The sequence below is a fragment of the Phaethon lepturus genome, unplaced genomic scaffold, assembly GCF_000687285.1.
Source record: "Phaethon lepturus isolate BGI_N335 unplaced genomic scaffold, ASM68728v1 scaffold53510, whole genome shotgun sequence".
In the NCBI taxonomy this organism is placed as follows: Eukaryota; Metazoa; Chordata; class Aves; order Phaethontiformes; family Phaethontidae; genus Phaethon; species Phaethon lepturus.
Window position 1 is genome coordinate 1 of NW_010515151.1, and position 22,511 is coordinate 22,511.

A 22,511-nucleotide genomic window follows, 5' to 3' on the forward strand; every position below is an offset into this window, starting at 1 on the left:
GAGCTGAGGGAGGGCAGAGCCGGGCCGGGTGAGGCGGAACCGGCTCCGTCGAGGCACCATGTCGGGCGCGGCGAGGACGGCCATCTGCCTGCTGCGCTGCGACCTACGCGCCCACGATAACCAGGTAGGGCCCGGCCGGCGGCCCCTCGGGTATTTCTTTAGAAATAACCCCACTGTAGGGTAGAGTGGGGAGAAGCGTGCCCTGCACCCTGCCCCCAGGAGCTGTCACGGCCCTCTTTGTGTTTCCAGGTGCTCCACTGGGCTCAGAGTAACGCAGATTTCGTTATTCCCCTCTACTGCTTTGACCCGCGGCACTACCTGGGCACCCACTGCTTCGGCTTCCCGAAGACAGGGCCCCACCGGCTCAGGTTTTTGCTGGAAAGCGTGAAGGATCTAAGGGAAACACTCCAGAAAAAAGGAAGGTAGTTGAGAAAGCATCATGCAAATAACACGTCTATTTTTATTTTCCGGCTGGTTTTCAATGCGTATCTGTGCTCTGAGTCAAATCCTGTCAGATACTCTGGGCTCTGGTGATGGCTCATTTCAGAGAGCCACAGCCCTACTGTTAGATACAATAAGATCCGAACATAGCCCCTGTTCAGATGACCTGCTGTGGCATCTGCAGGGGAGTGAGGAGCCATCCAGGCTGCGTGCCATTCGGGGTTTTGCTTTCTTGAGCTCAGATACCACAGATGGGCGTCAGCCTTAAGTGCTTTGCCCAAAGTCCTGATGACTGAAGACATGAACAACAGTCTTCCGAGATGTAGGCAACAACATTAGCCACTGTGGCACACGTCCTTCCTTGTCCCCAGCAAGTTTTCCCCAGCAGTTGCCTTGAGGCAGACCGACATGGATCCTGGCTTGTGAAAATGGAGAGTTAAGTTTGCTCATGCCCTGTCCCACCAAACCCAATCTCTTTGGTAGGCTACACTGTGGGAAGGGGGTCTTCAGGGATTCCTCCTTCATCATGCCTTTAGAAACCATAACTGGGGTAGACCAGGGCCTGAAAGTCTACATGCTGAAGAATGCCGTTACCAGATAGTATCTGACTTTGCTTAGCAGAAGATGCATCAGCCAGCCTGTCTTCTCCGAGAGCAGTGTAACAGTGGTAGTAGAAGCAAGAGGAATGGTTCTGGGTTTGCTGTGCAGTATGGACTGTGCAGGTGGTGAATGTTATAGGAGACTGAAAAAACGGATCAGTGGGTATCTGCACCCACACCCTGCAGTGAATGGATTCAGAGCTGCTTGGATACTGCTGTGCTGTTGTCAGTGGCTAAGAGGTTGGTCTACTGCAGTGGGAGATGTGTGGTTGTGAAGAGGTGCACTAAGACCTAGGCTCCATTTCCACAACCATGAGCTATCTTCTTAATGCAGTGGTAGACAGAAATATCCTCCATGTCCCATCTGTGGTGTTCCCTGTGGACAGCTTGGTTTCTGCTTTTCTTATGGGTCAGCAGCACCCCTTGTTCCTGCCTTCTTCAAACCCAGCCCATCTTTGAAGAAACTTTTCAGTTATGCTTTAAATTACTCTGGCAAAAACACTGTATTACCCCTTCAAGAAATTATTCTCCAGCACAGCCCTCTGTTAGATGATGCAGTAGTGTGTGTGTGAGAGGGAGACAGGGAAAGGGACAGAGTGATATATGAAGGCTCCTCATAGAACTCTGCACCCACCTCTAACCAACTTTCCAACCACAGCTTCTCTTTTAGTCTCATTCCCTGGGTACACAGCTGGGCAGTTGGTGAGGCTGCAAGGTGGGAGGGAAGTTTTGTTGACTCTGTTACGAACACAGAGCATTCAGAGGAAAGAATTCGTCTAATATTCCCACATGAAAGTGGAGAGGGGTCTGCCCACAGGCCACCACTACCTGTGAAGGGCACTGAAAGAGGAATCAGTTCTTGAATCGCAGCCTTAGTGTGTGAGGATGAACAGATCTGACAGATTTACTTTTAGGTAACAGCCTGGCTTTCTGCCCAGTCATCCTTTCTAAGGCATCCAGGGTGGTAGAAATGTGTTTGACAGAGACTTACAAACTGTATTCAGTGGGTCCTAAAAAAATGTAGGCTAGTCAAATCTTGCCTGTCTGCCTCCGCATGCTGTCCGTGGTTTGTAGAGAACTAGTACATGGGTGCCTGGGCCATGACTAGGGCCTCCTGTACACATAAATAACAATAACATCAAACCTAATTCAGGCCAATATGCTGTGTTTGCAGTACCCTGGTTGTGAGGAAGGGGAAGCCAGAAGACGTGGTCTGTGATCTGATTACTCAGCTGGGCTCTGTCAGTGCTGTGGCTTTCCATGAAGAGGTAAAGGAAATATTTGAGTGACATTGTTGAAAGATAAAATTAGGTTGTGGAGGTTTCTTCCACAACAAAGTGGTGATGCAGATTGCGTATGTTCAGAGCCTTTCTTGTCTGCGGTACTGTTAACCTTGGGGAAACTGGCTAGCTCCTGGGATGGGGATGGTATAGGTGTCCGGGTGGGGGGCCTTGCTGGATGACAGCAGCTATTGGTGATTGATCACTTGCAAGTGCTATGTCTTGAAGAAGAGGAGTTTCTGGCAACTGGCATTTTAGGTCAGCTGAATCCATGTTTGCATCAAGCTGCCTTTTCCTGGCGCCTTCCTTGCACAGGGAGCTAACTGCTAGGGGGCATATTGTACCGCGTGTGGATACAATACACTGTCTTCACGGAGCTGAGCAAGTGGCTTGATCCAGAGCCTGCTGAATTCAATGGAGGGCTCTGGGTCCAAACCACTGGGCCTGGAGGCTTTGTGTACACACACACACGTATATATGTACATAGATGCACTCAATATCAGCAGAGTCTGGGCCTCAGAGCTGTCTAGTGCAGGAATCACTCTGTGACCTGCACTGCAGATATTCCTGATGTCAGGCCTACAACCCTTGTAACTTGGCAACCTACACATCCCATATTGCCTTACTCCATGCAGCACTAAGAACAACCACAGAGGATCAGACAAAAGGCCTCATCTATCTCCGTAGCCTTTTTCCTGACAGTGACCAATAACAGATGCCTAGAGAAGACCACAGGAGCAGGACAAATCTGGAAAGATACTTCCCCTGCATACATTCCCAGCCTCCCAAGAGTCTGTGGCTCAAGTATTTCTTGAAACAGGAATGCTATCCTGATATTCAATAACCCTCAGTGGATTTCTTTTACATATATTTGTCCAATCACCTTTTCAGTGCGTGCAAACTTTAAAGATTGCAACGTCCTATACCAAAGAGTTCCTTATTCTGTCATTGGCACTACTCATGGAGAGTGAAAACACGTGTTGGGTTTGGCAAAGGGAAATACTCAGAGATTGTCTGTGTGCACCTCTGTCTAAAGGGATGAAGCTAAATTTGGAGATGAGGGAGGAGGGTCCAGGGACCAGGGTCTGTCTGCATGTGGGAGGCGAGGCTGGGGAGCCATGGCCTCACTCATTTTGTTCTCCCTAGGCCACGCAGGAGGAGCTGGATGTGGAGAAAGGGCTGTGCCAGGTGTGTAGTCAGCATGGGGTGAAGATTCAGACATTCTGGGCATCCACGCTGTATCACCGGGATGACCTTCCCTTCAGGCCTATTGCCAGGTGAGCTGCTCCATGGTAGCTCTCACTCCTCCACTGTCCCATTTGTTTCTGACTCCAGTGAATTGCTCAGGAGGGATCTTAGTTATCTGGTCCCACAAGGAAGGGACCCATTAGTTCGTCTACATTTATGGAACAGCGCTGTCATGCTCATACACATCAAGGGGAAGGGGCACATTCATCCCTCTGTACTAGTAGGATTTACGCTCTGAAATGCATAAAGCCATTTCACCATTTATTGAGGAACTGATTTCTCTTTCCCCTTCTACCAGCACAGTTTGGATACTTGGTCTGCAGTGACGAGTCCTTGTGACATTGGACTGGATTGCTCCGTTACTCCATCTGGCTAAACGCAGCTGCCTATGACAGTAACCCTTTGCATGTGGACTCACTCTTGTGGCTCCCTCAATAGTCACTTGAGGTGTAGTTGATGGAGTTGAGTGATTCATGGTATCCTATAGAAAATGTATAAAATAGGGCAGAAGAGTCAGGCTATAAAAATGCCTGTTTCTCTCCGTTGACTGAAAAGGGAGTGGGAGCTTGCAAATTTTTACATTGTGGTCAGCCTTGTGGGTAATCAGAAGTTATGTGAGATAAATCTGACCCTCAGCACACACCTTACACTGAAAAGGCACCGTTTGCATCAGAAGCAGAAAGAAATTGGGTGAAGGATTGAACTTCCTATTGCTGCTAGCCCTAGGGACATCTGCCTCTTTTGTGCTGGGTGATGTACAAACCTGCATCACAAATATGAACTCGGCCCTCAGGAGAGCGCAGCCTAAAAAGCTAACCACCATCTGTGGAAGCTATGTGGTGCTGCGTGGAGGGGCCATGGTAGCCATCCTGCAGAGACATGACTGTGCTGTAATCTGTGCAGGTTGCCCGATGTCTACACCCATTTCCGAAAAGTGGTGGAATCCGAGGCGAAGGTCCGGCCAACCCTGCACATGGCAGATCAGCTAAAGCCTCTGGCTCCAGGGGTGGAAGAAGGGTGTATCCTTACAATGGAGGATTTGGGACAAAAGGGTAAGAGAACTTGATTTGGCAATTGCTCCCATGAAATCCTACTTAGAGATGTCTCTTACTGAGGATCAAAACATGGAGACCTCCCCAAAGACAGTCATTGCCCTTCAAACTGTAACTAAGCCTCTCTTCACTCATGCAGTAAATAAAGGTAGATTCTCTGTGTGTAGGAGCTGCCCTGCAGCTGGGTAGAAAACATCCTCTTAGTCAGTAATTTTTAATATGTTTGATATGGCCCTTGCTCTAAAGGAAGACCAGGGCATGATCTTTTATGTCTCCAAAGCAGACATCCCTATTGCTGAACATCCTTAGATTTTAAGATCCCTACCTTTGAGATACTTTCTAAGGGAGTAACAAAGTGATTGTGTTTTCTGTGGCAGATCCTGTGACTGATCCACGAACAGCTTTCCCCTGCAGTGGAGGAGAGACCCAGGCTTTAATGAGACTGCAGTATTATTTTTGGGACACGGTAACACTTACATTTCCTTGTCTACATCCTCCCCCTTGTACATACGGCTGTGCAAGTGGGTGAGGCTGCAATTTCCCTTCCTAATAATACTTCCTTAGCTCCTGTATAACACTCTACAAAGGAGGGAATTAGCATTATTTCAGGTTTTTAGAGAGACAAACTAAATCAAAAAGAAGTCATCCAGGAACTGCGACTGTTTGCCAAATACTTAGGAACCTAGTTTAGTGGCCATCCCTCTTAAGTCTTTTTTTTCCATCAACTTTTGGGAATTGGGACAATTTTTCCCTCCTTTTACCTTGATTTGCCTTTTCTACTCTCCTGTCCCACGTCATCAGCAATGTAGTTCCTCCATTTTGGAGGAATGACAAGTGGCTTGAAGGGCTGCAGTTGCAATTGGGGTGAGGAACAACTGACCCAAACGGCTTCCCACAGTTAAAAATAGTAGGAAGTTCCTCGCAGTCTGGTTTAAAAACTTACAGTCAATAATTACAGCTACTTCTTGCTCCCTCGCTTTGGTGGAGTGAAGCTGCTGCTGACTGCATTTTGTCTGTGCATCTGGACTGGTTTTGAACTTTTTCCTGGTCTAGTTTGAGGGACTGTGTTAAATTTGCCTTGTGTGAATTTAGGCAAAGACACGTGTGCTGATTTCCAACAGCATCAGACCCTACACAGCTTTGTGGATAAAGGGGGTAGCATCTCTCCAGCTGAGATGGGTTAAGAAGCATGCTGTGCCCAGTGTGCTCACTGGGACAGCCCCTAGGGGATTCTTTTCAGCTGTGCTACAGAAATTCCTGCATTCCCTTGCTGTTGGGGAGCATTGTCGTGGTTTAACCCCACTAGGCAGCTCAGCCCCATACAGCCACTCACTCACTCCCCCCCCCCCCCCGGTGGGATGAGGGAGAGAATCAGAAGGGTAAAAGTGAGAAAACTCCTGCATTGAGATAGACAGTTCAACAGGTAAAGCAAAAGCTGCATGCCTAAGCAAAGCAAGGAATTCATTCACCACTTCATGTTGGCAGGCAGATGTTCAGCCATCTCCAGGAAAGCAGGGCTCGATCACGCGTAACGGTTACTTGGGAAGACAAACACCATCACTGCAAACATCCCTCCCTTCCTTCTTCTTCCCCCAGCTTTATATGCTGAGCATGACATCATATGGTATGGAACAGCCCTTTGGTCACTTGGGGTCAGCTGTCCCGGCTGTGTCCCCTTCCAGCTTCTTGTGCACCCCCAGCCTCCTCGCTGGTGGGGTGGGGTGAGGAGCAGAAAAGGCCTTGACCCTGTGTCAGCGCTGCTCAGCAATAACGAAAACATCCCTGTGTTATCAACACCATTTTCAGCACAAATACAAAACACAGCCTCATAGTAGCGACTGTGAAGAAAATTAACTCTATCCTAGCCAAAACTAGTAGAAGCTTGCATAGCTTCTACTCTTGGTCAAGCATTAATACAAACGGTACTGGAAAACCTGTTCCTTCTTTTTTGTTATGCAAATATTGTCTTCCCTGGTGAGCTAGAACAGCCCTTTAGCAATTGTAACCTGTGCATCGAAGGGGATCAAGGAGAGATCAGGCTTCCCTATGTCCTCTGCATTGTCAATGGAGTGCTCAGAAAATGGAAGATCTGCACCCTGCTGTAAATGTGGGTGGCCCAGAAATAAGAGTGATCAGGATTCCTGCAGCTGAGTGCTGTCAGACACTGTGGTTCTCAAACCCAAACAAGCAGCCACATGGACAAGGGAACTGGCCACCAGTCCCACTGGTGCTTTTAAGTGGATTATTGATCCAGAGTCAGACGAGTATGGGCAGGCAGCAGCACAGCCAGGTTCATAGTGCTTGTAGAAAGAAATGTGCTGCAGGCTGAAGCGGGGAGCATAGCTTGTGACCTGCATCAGAGCTATAATGAAAACTGCTGGCCTGATTAATTCCTGTGCATTGAAAGCAGTAATTTGGCAGCTCTGTAATCCTTGCAGGCAGCCATGAGAGGGAGCCCAGCCCTGCCAGATTGCGCTGTCTCCAGCATGAAAGAAAAACATATTTAGCAGGTTGCACGTAAAGTATTAAAACCTTTTGTTCTTTTGCTCACACAGAACCTGGTTGCATCTTACAAGGAGACTCGGAATGGACTGGTGGGAATGGATTACTCAACTAAATTTGCACCATGGTAAAGATTTTTGTTGTGAGACTGGAAGCTCCTTCTCTACTCCTGTCCCAAACTGATATTACCTGTCTGCTGAGTGCTCACCAGGCATGATGTGATTCCCTTGCTCTTTTTGTTGGGGTAGAGCAGCCTGAGAGCTGCTCTTTATTGTGCTTCCAGGCAGTGGTTCCCTGGGAACATTCCTGCAGTTAGAATTGCTAAATATAGCAGTACTGTGCCAAGCGGCCAGTGTATTGGGAGCAGCGATGTGGACAGGGCACTGAAAAGACACACCACTTGGCTTTGGCTTTGTGCTGTTTTGTGTTACAGGAGTGGTTGACGGCAGCCAGGGAAGAAGCGTAGCTTCACTGCGTTGATAGGGCTGTGTCAGGACTCGATCCAGTCCCAGTTTGCTGAATATTGTGGGGCAAGTCACCTCACTGCCGTTCTGTTTTTCTGTGGGGTGAAGAGACATTTCCTGTTATTCCTATTGCAAAAAGATCTCTTGTTTGGGTAAATATGTTGACTTCTAATAAGGGGTTTTAGTCTCTGATGCTGGAAGAGGCAGAGTTAATTCTGGACTGAAACTGCAGCAGCAGGACCCAGTTCAGCCTGATGCTGAGAACATCTGGTGTGTTTTCCTGACAGAATTGCAATGTGAAACAATTTTCTGAGGCTCTTAAGGTCAGGATTTCTTAGTTTCAACTGGCTTTGTGCTTTAACAATTGCAGTGGATGGCTCCACCTGGTGGCACTTTGGGCTCCCAGGACCACTGGCACTGCAGAAGTTCATTATTTGTGGCCTCCACTCGAGTTTTTCCAAGCTGGCCAGTTGTTCAGAGCAGACAGTCCTGATCTGCTTGCCCCAAAGTGTTCCTCCATCAGATAAGGCCAACTATATCCTGGGCTGCCCCCAAAGCCACGTGGCCAGCAGGGCGAGGGAGCGGATTCTGCCCCTCTGCCCCGCTCTGGTGAGACCCCCCTGCAGTGCTGCGTCCAGCTCTGGAGCCCTCGGCACAGGAGAGACATGGACCTGCTGGAGTGGGGCCAGGGGAGGCCCCAGCAATGCTGCGAGGGCTGGAACAGCTCTGCTGGGAGGACAGGCTGGGAGAGCTGGGGGGGTTCAGCCTGGAGCAGAGAAGGCTCCGGGGAGACCTTGTTGCAGCCTGCCAGGACTTAAAGGGGTCTGATAAGAATGATGGGGACAGACTCTTTAGCAAGGCCTGTTGCCATAGGACAAAGGGTAATGGTTTTAAACTGAAAGAGGGCAGATTCAGACTAGATCTAAGGAAGCAATTTTTCACAATGAGGGTGGTGAAACCCTGGTGCAGGTTGCCCAGAGAGGTGGTGGATGCCCCATCCCTGGAAACATTCAAGGTCAGGTTGGACAGGGCTCTGAGCTACCTGCTCTAGTTGAAGATGTCCCTGCTCATTGCAAGGGGGTTGGACTAGATGGCCTTTAAAGGTCCCTTCCAACCCAGACTATTCTATGATTCTATAATCAAAATCAGACAGGTTCAGATTGCAGGCAGTCAATCATAACTCACATGGGCCATTTCTAAGTGTTAGAGCTGGTCAGTAATTAAGGAAAAACTCTTCAGGCCCTATCTTCCTGTTTTCCAAAATTCATCAGAACATCAAGAGTTTCCACGAGCCCTAGTGGGAAATTGCAGTAAAATACACTTCTAGGAAAATCAAGGTAAAAGTTGTTCCTTATCACAATTTGCCATGGGGTTGGAGTCTACAAGCTCTTTCCTGGCTTGCACAGCACTGATTTGGAACAAACAGAGCAGGAGCCCAGTGGGTTGAAATGCCAGAGCTGGGTTTGATTCCCTACTTTTCCTACCCTGCCTGAGATTTTCAGCAAGTCACTTGCCTTCTGTGGTTGCTCAAATGAGACACTAAGGCACTGCAGGTATAGGAGCCCTGGGCATATGGTAGATAGGTTTGTAGTAAAAGGAGGGCTGTTGAACAGCTAAGGCAGATGATGTAGAGATTGACATTTGAGATCCATTTCTGGGTTTGTCATTGGTGCACTAAGTCACCAGCTGATCGAAGTCTTTTAGACAAAACTTGTCAAACTTCTGTAAAATTATTTATCTTAGTAGGTTGGAGACTCCTGTAGCAGTTGTACACTGGGAAGGGGAGAGATTTTGATTCTCAGGTTGCAGAGTTGCAAAAAGTCAAACAACCTGTCTTTGGGAAGCTGTTTGGGAAGTCAGTGGCAGAACTGCAAACTGAGTGAAGTTTTCAGACAACTCTAAACATAAAATTGCCCCTCCACTCCCTCCATGCAGACGTCAAGCTGTCAGTCCTACATTGTGTTCAGGACATATTTCTTCTGCTTTCAGGCTGGCACTGGGCTGCATTTCACCTCGATACATCTATGAGCAGATCCAGAAGTATGAAAAAGAGAGAACGGCAAATCAGAGCACATACTGGTAGGTCCTTGCACAATCAGCATGACTTGTTTTCTCTGAAAAGGAAATTGGCATCTCATGCACAAGGAGAGAGTGATTTGTTAACTTTCTTCTTAATCAATGTTTGTTTTTCCTGTGACTGCTGTCTGGTTCCTCTGGGTTGCACTGCAGTTCTGTTTCAGTATGGATTTATTAGTCTGCCTTTGACGTTCATAGGCTTTAGGCACTTTATAAGTAAAGATTATTAATGCTAGTTGTCATTATTATTGCTGGGAAATTGTGGTTCATGATTTTTAAAATGGATCTCTCTAAATCATCACCATCCCTCTCTGTATTGTTATTATGGGCTAAATGAGAAGGAAGAACAATGATTTACAAATAAAAGCCAAAGGGTTTCTCACGCCAAGGATGTGAGCAGGGTTTCACCCAAAAGGCTCAGCCACTACATGATGCATGGTGCCAGAAAGACCTCTGGCCACAGTCCAGCAAATGGCCCTGTGATTGCTCAGCTGCCTGGCTGTGACCATAACCCATAGCAAAGGGGAAGACGGGACTGGCAAGTGGGCTTAATGCCTCCCGCCTTGTCACCTGTGCTCTTCCCTACGCCGCCACTGGCTGCTTGCTTGCCTGCAGGTTGTCCCGAAGGAGTCTGGGGGACAGTTGAGGTCAGTGTATCCATCCCTGGGCTGGCCTTGAACTTCTTCACACACTCTGATGTGCCCAAACACTGTGAATTAAAGCCTGGTAGGGAGCTCTTATGGAGAAGCAGGTTCATGTTAGAGCCTGGCCTAACAGTAGACGTGGATGGGAAAGAAACCAAACCAGAAAGTCTGTGCAAACTGTAGAACTATATTTTCATATTGGTTTGTTAAATTTACAACATGTCAAACAGCACAGTGGTTGGTCAAGAACAGGCAGAACATTGCCAACAATCCGGCCAAAATACTCAATTTCATCAAAATTCAAATGACAGATAAAATATCAAACTTTTGCTTGTTGAAGTGTATGCTTTTTTTTTCTTCAAAGAGAATTAAGAGAGGAAGGATTTAATGAGATGAACATACTCATGTTTTTCCACCTAATAGCCAGCCAGCCTGCCTGCAGCTGGGGTGTGATGGTGATCTGAGCATTTTAAAGTGATAAATAATTATAAAAAAGAAGCTGTCAAGCTCCCAGGCACTGCATTGAATTGTACAGTGAAATACAGGTCGTGGTGGCTGCACATGAGGGACTGATTGAACCTCAGTATCATGACAGTAGTTGTTAGCATTTGGGCAGTGTCCTGTTTTGCAATCAAGTTCTCCAGAAAGATCTTGTAAGCAAAAACATCAGCTGAGCAGAATATTTCCAATATGTCAGAGAGCTGAAGCAAGTCTCAGAGGCTGAGGTGCCATCATTTTATAAGAAGCTCTTTTTATATAGAAGTTTTTATACAAAACTGTCTATTTTCTGTGGGCCTAGCACCTGATCTCATGAGCTAGACCACTGCAAACCCAGTTTTGAAAGGTGCTTTTAAGTCCCTTACAAAGGATATTGCTTAAATCAATGCAAAGCTCTTAGGAATGTGCTGACATGCTTGGTCATGTGGAAGTGTGAAGCTGACTCGGGTCCTTGCCCTGCTCTTTGGAGATTATATCCCAGTAGGGACGGATGCGAAACAGGTTTCCTGAAATTCTGCTCCTGCACTCGAGTTAAAGAAAGCTTCCCAACTGATTCATGCAAAGTTTGCTTTCACTGTAGTCAGCCAGGTGCAAGACAGATAAGTAGGCTTGGGGCAAGAACTGATGTCATGGGAAGGTGTGTGAAATTGCTCATTGTGAATAAACCTCATGTGTTAATGATGGGTGCTACGGAAGCAAACCCCTAATTCAGCAGTTTTATCTGACCCACAGTGAAATACAGACATGGCTTTGTGTTTTAGGGTCCTGTTTGAACTGCTGTGGCGGGATTATTTTCGATTTGTGGCCCTGAAGTATGGCAAAAGGATTTTTTCACTAAAAGGTGTGTATGGATCACCATATTTGGAGAGGAAAGGTACAGTCTTACGGCAGGAAAAGTAAGATAAAAGGCTATCAGCATTGTGTTGTACAAATGTCCTTCTCATAGTGCTTGTGTCACCACCCTGGGAACTTACTGTTAGCACAGAAGTGCCTCAACACCACAGTGCTGGACACTGTGTAGACACTGAGACTTTTGCCCCAAATCTGATGAGATACAGAGAGTGTTACTAATCCACGTCAGTGGGAAACAGCAGCACAATAAGAGTGAAGATGCTGTTTCTGGAGACACTCCACCTTTGGAGAGAATCCAGGTTTCAGGCTTGCCCAAGTTCACCAGAGAATGTGGGACAGAACAGGAATCAACCCAGCAGTGTGAATCCCAAGACACCAGATATTCCTTCTGGCTTGCACTACATAGGAATCAGAGTGAGATTTGGCTCCAGACCCAGTCACTTACATGCATGAAATGGGGGCCTGAACTCTCAGTGCAACAACAAACATCTAGTCCATATGGTCAGGAAACCCTACAGCTGATGCCTGTGTTGGGTGAGCTCTTCTCCATGTGATGTAGCTGCCCCCACCTGAGCATTGAGCGCTGTTTTAGATGCCCTAGGGCAGCTTGCCTGGCATCCAGCTGTGGCTGCAGAGGAGCGCATCTCCCTCAGGGCCTGTGACACATCTGCCAGGCCTATGTGGCTGTTTCGAGTGCCCTACGGCATCTCAAATGGCTCTGGATGCCAGTGGTGGGCCTAAACTTAGATGTCTGAAGCTAGAGCTGAGTTGTCCCTGCTGCCTCCATTCCACCATACAGAGGACTGTAATTACCGCTGCACTCCTGCAAACATAACGTCATCCCCCTCCTCCGTTCCTACTCCACTGCAGGAGCAGACTGAGGACTTCTGCCAGGTAATTCTGGGTTCACTATCTGCTATCGAAATTGATTTCACACAAACATTATCCTGGAGTAAAACTGAACAAGAAAATACTAGCTTGGGCCAGAGGGTACCTCTGGCCACTTGTGAGGTCTGAGTCATTTTTAAGTAAAAAAAAAAGAGCAAACACCAACAAAACACATAATCGAAATCTGTTAGGGCTTGAGCATCCCCCGTGTGCATGAGACACCCCTTTGCAACACATGAAAGGAGGAACAGCTCATCTCTAAACCTTTGCAGAAGGAATGTGGCTTGTTTATAATGCCACTGATAGGGCTAGCTTCATCCTAATGTCATGTCAACCCAGGTGCCTCTGGTTGTGATCATTTTATTAATAACTGCCTGTGTCAGCATTTGTCTTCATTAGCAGTTCATTTTTTTCCTCAATAGGGCTTCAAAGTAAAGAGGTCCCCTGGAAAAAGGACCTTCAGCTCTTTGACTGTTGGAAAGGTCAGTAGAAACTGCAGGTTTGGCTAAGTGTTCTTTTGGTTTCCACGTGTCTGCATGCTAACGTGTGCCCTAACACTAACTCAGATTTATGTAGGGCAACTGTCAGCATGATCAAGCCCTGCCATTTAAACTGTCGCCACCAAAGAAGAATCGAGCCCCTCGGTTCGGTGTGAGTGCAGGATACTGGGCTTCCCTTCTGAGACTGAGCACCGCACAGGAGCAGGCCCACAGGGTGTCATGAATGGCCAGGCTCTGTCTGGCTGGTACACGCTTTGCGAGATGCAGTTAGATTTTCCTGCCTAGGTGGAAGTGTTTATGACCTGTTGATCCCTCCTGTTTAGTCACACAGAGGCTGACCAGCCCTTCTTATCAATGCTAGATTGCCGTGCTTGCTACGTTTTGTTCTTCTGATTGGTTTTGGTTAGAAAGCAAAACCAGCGTTAGAATAAATCACATCTTTCGTTATGCCAGAGCCTTTAATATATGTACTTTTCTTTATCTTTTATAATTTTGCTGTCATGTGAATAGCAAATGTAATATCTCAAAACTTGGAGGGACTAGGAGATTAAAGTATCAGAATCAGTTAAATACATACCTATATAGCTTTCTTCACATTAATGCCATTTGGGCCCATTTGCCCCCAGGTACAATAAATCTTTCCCTTAACAACTGACAAGGCTCTCTACTTCTCAGGTACTAACCCTGGGGAACTTGTCCAATACATTCCTCTCTGCTATTAGTCCCCTGTCAAGAATCTCTCTGTTCTTGGCCCATCTCACTATTGTCTGTATATTTATTTGGCTCTGCAAAATTCCCTGCAATCCACCTGATTCATTGTTTCCCAGTCTGAGATTTTTCTGGACCTTGTTTTTTTTCTTGCTAAAAATTCTCCTCATTTTAATTTTCAGTACAAATTCCTATTTAATTTCCAGTGGATCTTAGTGCCTGCACACCAGCTAAACCTCACTGAAATCTCTCCCTGCTGCTGTACACTGGCACTGTCTCACCTGCTTGGATGGCTGTGAATGCATGACCACAGGTTAGTTTATGAGTGCCCCAAAATGTCATCATCAACCATGTAGGCTTTTGTCTCTGCAGATGGCAAAACAGGGGTTCCTTTTGTCGATGCCAACATGCGAGAGCTGGCTGCGACGGGCTTCATGTCTAACAGAGGGAGGCAGAATGTCGCCAGCTTTCTTACCAAGGACCTGGGTCTGGACTGGAGGATGGGGGCAGAATGGTTCGAATACCTGCTGGTAAGACTGAACCCTCTGTGTACCCGGAGTTGTTTGTGCTCCCTGTCCTGAGTGACAGACAGGAGGACAGCTCTGCCCAATAAGGAATGATATGGAAGATGATCAGTAATTTTCAGGGTGATATAAAGGCATATATATCTACTGCTTGCATGGTACATAATTCCCAAAGGTCACGTAGGAAAAGGGAATCCATCGACCAAGGTGTAGCTAGGACGTTTGCAATGATAGTTTTGATCCTCCATGTAGGGTTTTAGCCAGAGATCTGTCACACTTGAGAAAACATCCAAGCATGAATTATGTTAACAGTGCTCAGATTTGCTCACCCCAGAGGTTGGGGAGGAGGACAGCCCAGAAATAGAACATAAAAAGATATGTGTTCTGGCCCCTAAAGCCAGTGCTGGCACAGCATCTCTGTATTGATCACTGTGGACAGGGAAATCATCTAGGCAAGAACAGGCGAGTATGGACAATAGCTGGATCAGCTTCCAGGGAGCTCCACCCTGGCTGGAGGCATCCTTCTTCATTCTGATGAGTCACAGGCCTCCCTGCCAACTGGAGTATTTCTTATATGCCAGTCAGCAGTCATGCAATTAAAGAGCTGGCTTGCTTCTCTGTCCTCAGCCCCCATACCTTCTTCTTAGGAAAGTCTGAAGAAGCGGGCAGTCCCCAGTTCAGAGGCATGGATTGAGAGACCAAGGTGAACAGTGAAAACCAAGGCTGACGAGGTGGTAATCTGCATTTGTTCCTCACCAGACTGAATGGTACAGACTGAAAAAGACTAATATTGGCCTCACATTAAAGATCTTGTCTGTAGGATACAAGAGGCTACTAGTAATCAGGAAACTTTCTACTCGCTAGTATGGCTGGAGATACAGAGAAAGCCCAGTCACCTCACCATTATCTGCAATTAAAAGAGCCTTTTTTGTGAATGTAATTTTTTATTTGAGCTTCCTTGGAGCTGGGCTCTGAAGTGGCTTTGGCTGTGGAGATCTATAGGAAAATCTGGGTGCTCTGAGCAGTGGTGAGCTTGCACGATAACATGGTGCAGAAGTGCTACAGGATCTTCCAGAAAGTGGTGTTGGTAGCTCCATGCAGTGGTGCTTTTCAGATAAGAGCGAGACCCCACAGCACATGACCCCAGTGTCATGGAAAAAAGTGGTGTCCTTATCCTTCATATCTTGGCTGGAATTTGGGATGGAAAATCTTACCCTGAGTGCATTTCTTTTACAGTTTCAGTGGTTTTTATAAGATGGCTGATAGCCTGTGTGCCCTAAGCTTCATAGCAGTGACTTGCAAAGCAGTGGCTGCATTTTAGCGTGGATAATCTAATTTCTGTAGCCTGAGTGCATTGTATGTGACACATGGTGGCCATTCAGAAGAATGGTACAGCACATGCGAATGCACAAACACACCTGGGCATGCCTGTCCTGCGTGGGTTGGCCACTAGGACCGTTTTGAATGTTTTGTAGTATCTGGCTTTTGATGGCATCTATCAGCTATGGCTTTCAGAGCAGGTACAATGGTGACTTCATTTTACAGAGAGAGCAGCTTGCTTCATGTACAGGCATGCCTTGTACTCAGTCACCAGTTAATTAAGAGTTAGGAGTCAGGAATTGAGGCTTTGCTCTGATGTGTGGGCAGCCTTGCCTTCCTCATATAGGAGCTTGGTTTACTTTGCAGTCAGACTCAGACGGCCACAGAAGATTCCTGGTCCTATTCCCCTATATCTTCCCCCTATAGGTGAGGAACACCTAGAAGGTCTCAGGCTACAAAGATGCTTCCTGGGTCACTGACCTTTATTCACATGGGCATGAATGTTACCAGCCTTGCTGGAAGCAGGATTTGGCACTCTGCACTAGCCCTTCCATCTCGGGAAGCCCCAGATGCTGACTGCCACTGTAGGTTGGTGTGGCACAGGCTGATCCTTGCGTCCTTCTGTCCCTCCCTTTCAGCTTGTGTCACACTGATACATTGCTAGACAGCTCTGTTACTTTAATCTGGTGGCAGCCCCAGAAGAGAGAACATATAGGAGAGATCAGGTTGATGGGGGAGATACGGCTATGAAATGGTAGAGGCCAGTACAGAACTGAAACTGGTCTCACTAGCCTCTAAAAAAGGAAGGCAATGCATATTTCATCTCTGATACTTCCAGCAAAGGCCCACCGAGTGTTTGCGCGTGCCTGTGAAGAAGATGGTGTTTGTCATCCACACCAGAGGGGCACGGAGACTCAGGCACACTCTCTGCAACCTGCTGAAGCCAGGGGAAAGGCCAGACACCTTTGGTCAGTCATAGCTGAGGGTATCAGCTATGATTTCATTCACAGGGTCAGACCTGAAGGAAAGGGAGAGAAACAAACAGAAGAGAATGCCAGGAAGGGGCAAGGCTGAAAGGGAAATGAGCTTGCCTCCTCCAGTCCCCCTTGGATTTGCCCTCACCTCCCACAGGCGCTTTCCTGCATGTTAATTGCACAATCAGGCCTCCGATGGCATCTTTCTTCTCCTCCTTATCTTGCCGACTGGAGGAAGCACTGCTGGGAAGGGGAGGCTTGGTGCGCGGAGAGCAGAGCTGGCTATTGATCAGCCTGACCCCAGCTCTCACTGGCTTTGCAGAGAAAGGGGAAGGGAACGTGGCAGAGCCCATTCCCCTGTGCCTTCTGCCATCTGGGTCCGTTGAGCTTCCCACTTGAAGGAGTGGATGAGATTTTGGAAACATCACCGTGTGGACTGGTTGTTGCTGCGGCTGCAGTAACAGGAGAACAGCACTGAACCTGCTTAGCGACATGTCTTTGCAAACTCTTTCTGCTGCAGCTGCCAGCGCTATGCTTTCGCAATGCGGACACCCCTCCTAGGAACACTCAGAGATCCCACGCCCTATTTGCTATCACTGCCGCTCCCCTCCTGAGCTAGCTTTGAACTTTCCTACAACTGGAAAGTTTCTGATGTTGGATTTAAGCCACCCTACCCAGCTGAAGAGCACTCAGACTGAACCATGTTCTGCTCTCATCTGTGCCTGTTTCAGGAGCCTCGCTCTGTTTTACATAAGCACCCTTGAGAGCTTTTTTTCTGTTTAGATGTAGAATAACTTGACAATGTGCAGCCTACTAAGTACGTCACAAGAGCTCTAGCGTTTCCTATAGTAAAGCACATCTCTCAGCCAATTCACTGTGAGTTGAGGCTTATTGCCTGAAGAAAATCGAGTATAGCGGGGAAAAAACTGCAGTGCTTGTATCAATTGCAACTTCATACATGTTGTGTGGTCATTCCATACAGTCTGAGTTAGATTTGTCTCCAATCTGCCTAAAAGGATCTGCAGAGATGATTTTGTTAGTCTGTGGTCTCTGGGTAACAGGTCAGGAAGAATTTTCTCTCATATTTTTCATGTACTGGGCTACTGTTTCTCAGAATATGAGCACGCAAAAGCTAGGGCTAGTTGTTACGAAGTCTGCCAGATTATAGCAGAAAGGGAAGGATTTTGTTTTTTTAAAAAGGAAGCTGAGAAAGAGACTTTAGTTGGACTTTTACCTACCTCATTGACCTAAGGGCCATGAAGTGAAGTAGCCTGTGAAGCTGATCCTAGCTGTAGAAGACAGCCATGCAGCCTACTCCTGAGCCAGATGGCTGTACCTACATTGGAGAGCTCTGACTACTCTGGTGTGGCCAGACTGATTCCCATGCAAGGAATTTTCCCCTTGAGATAAGGAGTGGATGGGGAGAGAAGATTGACCCAGGGTCAGCCCAGCTCTTCTTACTGTTTCCTTCCTCTGTTCGTAAGGTGGATTATGACATTTGTAGCAATTACGGCAACTGGTTATACAGCGCTGGTATTGGCAACGACCCACGGGACAACAGGAAGTTTAACATGATTAAACAAGGCCTGGATTACGATGGCAATGTAAGTCTTGTTCAGCCATCTTACAACGAATAGTGCAGCAAAGCATATGGGATAGTTTCAGGGAACAGAGGAGATCAATCTGCTGTGTGGATACTGCTGCAAAAGCAGTTTGGTGATCTCCTTGCCAACAGCCAGGCAGGTTCCTCGTTGTACAGGAAGATCTGATGTTTACAATCTGCTACCGTCCCCAAAGAGGCTGGTGCTCTGTACACCCTCCCTGCCCTGCCACTGACCTGTGCGTTTGGTGTTTCATCACCGTTTCTTCCGGGCAACAGCCACATCCCATTCATATCTCAGACAGCCATTTCCTTGAGCACAGAGCAGCTTTTTGGAGAACTTGGAAGTGACAAGAGAGATGGAGCTGCTCACATGGAACCTCATGAGGTCCTGGAGAGTAGATTAAACCTGTGACTCCTCTGTAGGTGGTGGGAGGAGATGAATTGCCCTTTCCATGTGCTTAGCCAGTGTTCACATACTGGATTACCTGTTTCCATGCTGTTCCTTATCTTCATAGCAAGCTACGCTGTTGTCTTTTGGCACGGTAGCTGGCAGGACTTAGCAAGGAATCAGAAATTAGTCCTAGGAGGGGACACAGCAGTAGAGTTAATGGGAGAGATTCACGGGCAAGGGGAGTTCATCTTGCCCAGCAAAAGAGTGTGCAGTTGAGCTAGTCACCCTAGTTTCCTTCAGTCACTGGAAAGAAAAAAGGACTCCTAGGGAGTGACTTCATCTCGCTATGTCCTAAATAGGGCAAAAAAGCACCTCTGTCTCCCTCCTCTGCCCACAGAGTGACCCTGGGGGAAGAGATCCAGCATCCAGGCCTCTGTGTTCAGGCCCTAGTTCTGGGTGGAGGGTTTAGCAGGAAGGGCTAAGACCTGACAGCAGTAACTGATGCTGTGGTACACCAGCTTCTTTACCTGGAAATCAGGCTTTTCTTTCATGATAAGAAAGAGTCTTGCTGGGAAGCACTTACAGATTATTACTGAATGGATCCTATCCTGTTGGTTCTGTTTGCAGGGGGATTATGTCCGGCTGTGGGTTCCAGAACTACAAGGCATAAAGGGACCAGATATCCACACCCCTTGGGCACTGAACAGTGCTGCTCTCTCCCAGGCGGGCGTAACTCTAGGTGAGACCTACCCACATCCTGTTGTGACAGCCCCCGAGTGGAGCCGACACATCAACCAGAGGCCCGTGAGTACCGGCAAGGTTCCGATGGGGTGGGAGGGCTCCAGGCACAGCTGCTCTGCGTCTGTGGAGTGTCTGTGAATTCTGCTCTTCTTTCTCAGGTATAAAGGGAAAAAATGGCTGTAATGCAAAGTCACGTTACCTCACAGCCGAGGATTACGCAGCTCTGCACAAGGGCTGTGCAGCCAGGATTATTTAGCTGTGTCTGTCCTAATAAACTAAACAGGTCTGAGGCAAAAGCCTGAGTACCGACCTCCTGTCATTCAGCCAGTTACATCGTTAGTGTATTCCCCAGCACTACTTTTGCCAGGGCCAACAAGCACCTTCCAGAATGTTGTCCAAATACAGTCTGAGGATACCAGATGCCAAGGACTGTCACAAAATACAGTCTTGACAAAGCCACCCTACATCATAAGGACATAAGCTGTGCCAGGCCAATTGGCTTTAGGGCTGAAGAATGAACCTGTGCATGTTTTGTTTACTATTTTATAGGTAGCTCTTCTGACTCAGGTTTTTTCCTTCTGGATATACATAGTGCCAGATATGAGTGGAGGGATGGACAATCTCTGAAGGCCTCCGCTGGCCTAGCCACTCCCCAATGCAGACAGACAGAAGGGAGACAAGGTTGATACTCAGTTTCCACTCTGTTCACAAGGTGGAACGCCTACCATGCTTGAGTGCATCCAAACTGGAGTCAGCGAGGCCAGTCAATATGCGGACTGGCCCTTGCACTTTCTTTGTTTTTTGGGTGTATCTGCCCTTTAGAATGGGGACAGATTAAGATATGGATTGGGTGACATGTCAAGACTTGCATCTGCTGACTGGGCTGCTGTCCTTGGAGGAGATGGGTATGGAAGGAAAGTGCTCTGTAGGTCTGGGTGGGGTCAGTGATGGTGGAGCTCGAAGGGAAGAAGGAAATGGATGTAACCAACAGTTGTGTATTTCAAGGGGTTTTCAGCATTTTGATTTCCCCCATGCATCCTCCCTGCCTCCTCCTGAGTAAGGACACTTTGCGGAGGCTTAAATTTAGTTGCCATCCAACCTCCAATGAAGAATGAAGCATGTCTCTATTTTGGGTTTTAATCCCAAGGTGCAGTACCAAATTTCTCAGGCCAGATTCCTTTGCCATTAGTGGAAAGTTTTGCAGAAGCAAAGCCTTCTGCTTCCAGCCATGCTGTTGAAGGGCCTGGATTACTACCCTTCTGTTTAAGACCGCACCCGAGACCAGAGACGGGACCCTGCGAAGGAGCCCCTTGGTCAGATGCTGGTTTGAGGCAGTGATGAAACTTGAACCCAAAAAGCTCCTCCATCGGGGAGGAGTTCCATTTTGATCAACTTTCCCAGTTGGGGCTTTGTGGGCCTGCACTGCCACATTGTGCTTGTGAAATAAAAATACTACTGGGAGGGACTGTTGGCCCAATGTTACTGAGGCCTGGAGAAGAACCTCCCCTCCCACGCCCCCCCCCGAAATGGTGTATCAAAATACTTTTGAAAATACAAGCCCACATCTTACCAGAAACCCTTGTTTCCCAAGTCCAAGCCCAGAGCTGTGCCTGTCAGGCCTCCCCGCTTTTTTAGTGGGAGCAGAAGTGCCACATGCCCGTTTTTCTGCATGTCAAGGCTGCTTTGTGATCAGATTCACTCTGCAGCATCAGTAAACATCTCAGTGTTCATCTTTCATTTGCAGCCGGGAAGAAGTCCCCATCCCAGGGGCAGGAGGGGACCTGCACACACACTGATGCAGCACAAGGACAGAGGGATAGATTTTTACTTTTCTCGCAAAAAAGATGTATGATGAAGGCTGTCCAGGTGTGTGCTGGAGAAGCGCTCAGTGGGAGGATTCGCTGCTGAAGGTGCCAGGATAACAGTTAATCTCCTTGAATCGAGCCAGTGCTACAAGTCTGGCCACAGTAAATTAACTAGGGCTCTCCCAGGGAGAGGAGAGATACTTGGATATTTGGAGGTTGTGTATTAGCACCAACTGTGGTGATCAGCTCTCATGTTTTCACTTCTGTGTTTGCCTGTCACCTTCCAGGAGCGCCCTTCAGTGCTGAGGGTCCAACTCCCATGGACAGGTATCGCTCTCAACTCTGTCAAGTCCTCTGGTTGAAAGGGGCTTGTCTAACTAATATTTAGTTAACCAAAATGGCATGGCCTTTCTGTTTGGAGGAGGTGTGGCTGCTTTTCCAGTGCCTCTTCCTTTGCACTGCTGCTTATGGCTGCTACAGCTAAATTTCTACCTCTTAAAAACTGGAGCAGATAGTTTATGCAGCAGGTGTTCAGTCAGAACTCCTTCTAGTGAACTTTCTTATGCTAGTATTTCATGTTTTAAAGGTTTAAAACTACTGATCACTGTGCAATTAAAAGTTTTGCTACTGTATTATTTTATCTTTCTCATTTCCACTGATGCAACAGAGATCCATAAACAGAGTGAGACTTCAGAGGACATTCTTTGATGTGTTTCTTACTGTTGTACATCAGACAAACAGTAAATTCCTCTTGAAAACTGCCCAGGAGTCCTTGCAGCCCCCAGGTTGGTTTTGGTACGAGACTGGAAGCTGGAGACTGTTCAGTTCACAGCTGAGAACCATGTTTTGTGCTCAGCACCAAAACCCAGTCTAAAACTGTTCCCTGGCCATTTTAAGCATTTGGGTTTTATGCAGAATGTTGTACTTGCTGGAAGAGTTTGGGAATTTGGAGATAGCCATATTTGTGCTGTCGTGGAGCACTGTCACCCAAAGGGGAGCCCAGGTTTGAACTCCTCAGTCCCAAAAGCAGCCCCCTCTCAGCAGATGGCACGTGGCTCTGGGTTTAATACCACCAGGGATCGATTTGGACATCTTTCGTAAAGAATAATACTGTAATTGTCTTAAATGCCTTTGAACAGTTACTTGGGTAGGTCGGGTCAGGACTGGATTGGGAAAAGAACCGGCGTGGAACACAAAAGCAGGTTCTTCTACCAAAAGGAGACAAATCCAGCGATTCTGCACACACGGCCCGTCAGTAATCCCGCCGTTTGTTGGATCCGGGAGCTGGACGGGAATGCGGCCGCCATGGGGCGATTCTGGGGGGGAACGGAGGAAAACGGCTTTCAGGACGGCACTGCTCCCTCCGCGTGCTCCCGCCCGGGGCAGGGCCCGGCGGCGGCG

General features: G+C 47.6%; 1 protein-coding gene across 1 annotated transcript; it reads left to right on the forward strand.

Moving 5' to 3' along the window:
• Positions 1-58: 58 nt before the first annotated feature.
• LOC104627007 (cryptochrome DASH-like) lies at positions 59-21,157 on the forward strand. Its single transcript, XM_010295079.1, has 14 exons — positions 59-124; positions 250-422; positions 2,215-2,308; positions 3,467-3,597; positions 4,472-4,620; positions 4,998-5,086; positions 7,176-7,249; positions 9,576-9,665; positions 11,566-11,645; positions 12,967-13,026; positions 14,125-14,282; positions 18,055-18,174; positions 19,192-19,368; positions 21,050-21,157. Exons 1-14 carry the CDS (start codon positions 59-61, stop codon positions 21,155-21,157), a joined length of 1,569 nt encoding a protein of 522 aa, XP_010293381.1.
• The last annotated feature ends 1,354 nt before the right edge of the window (positions 21,158-22,511 follow it).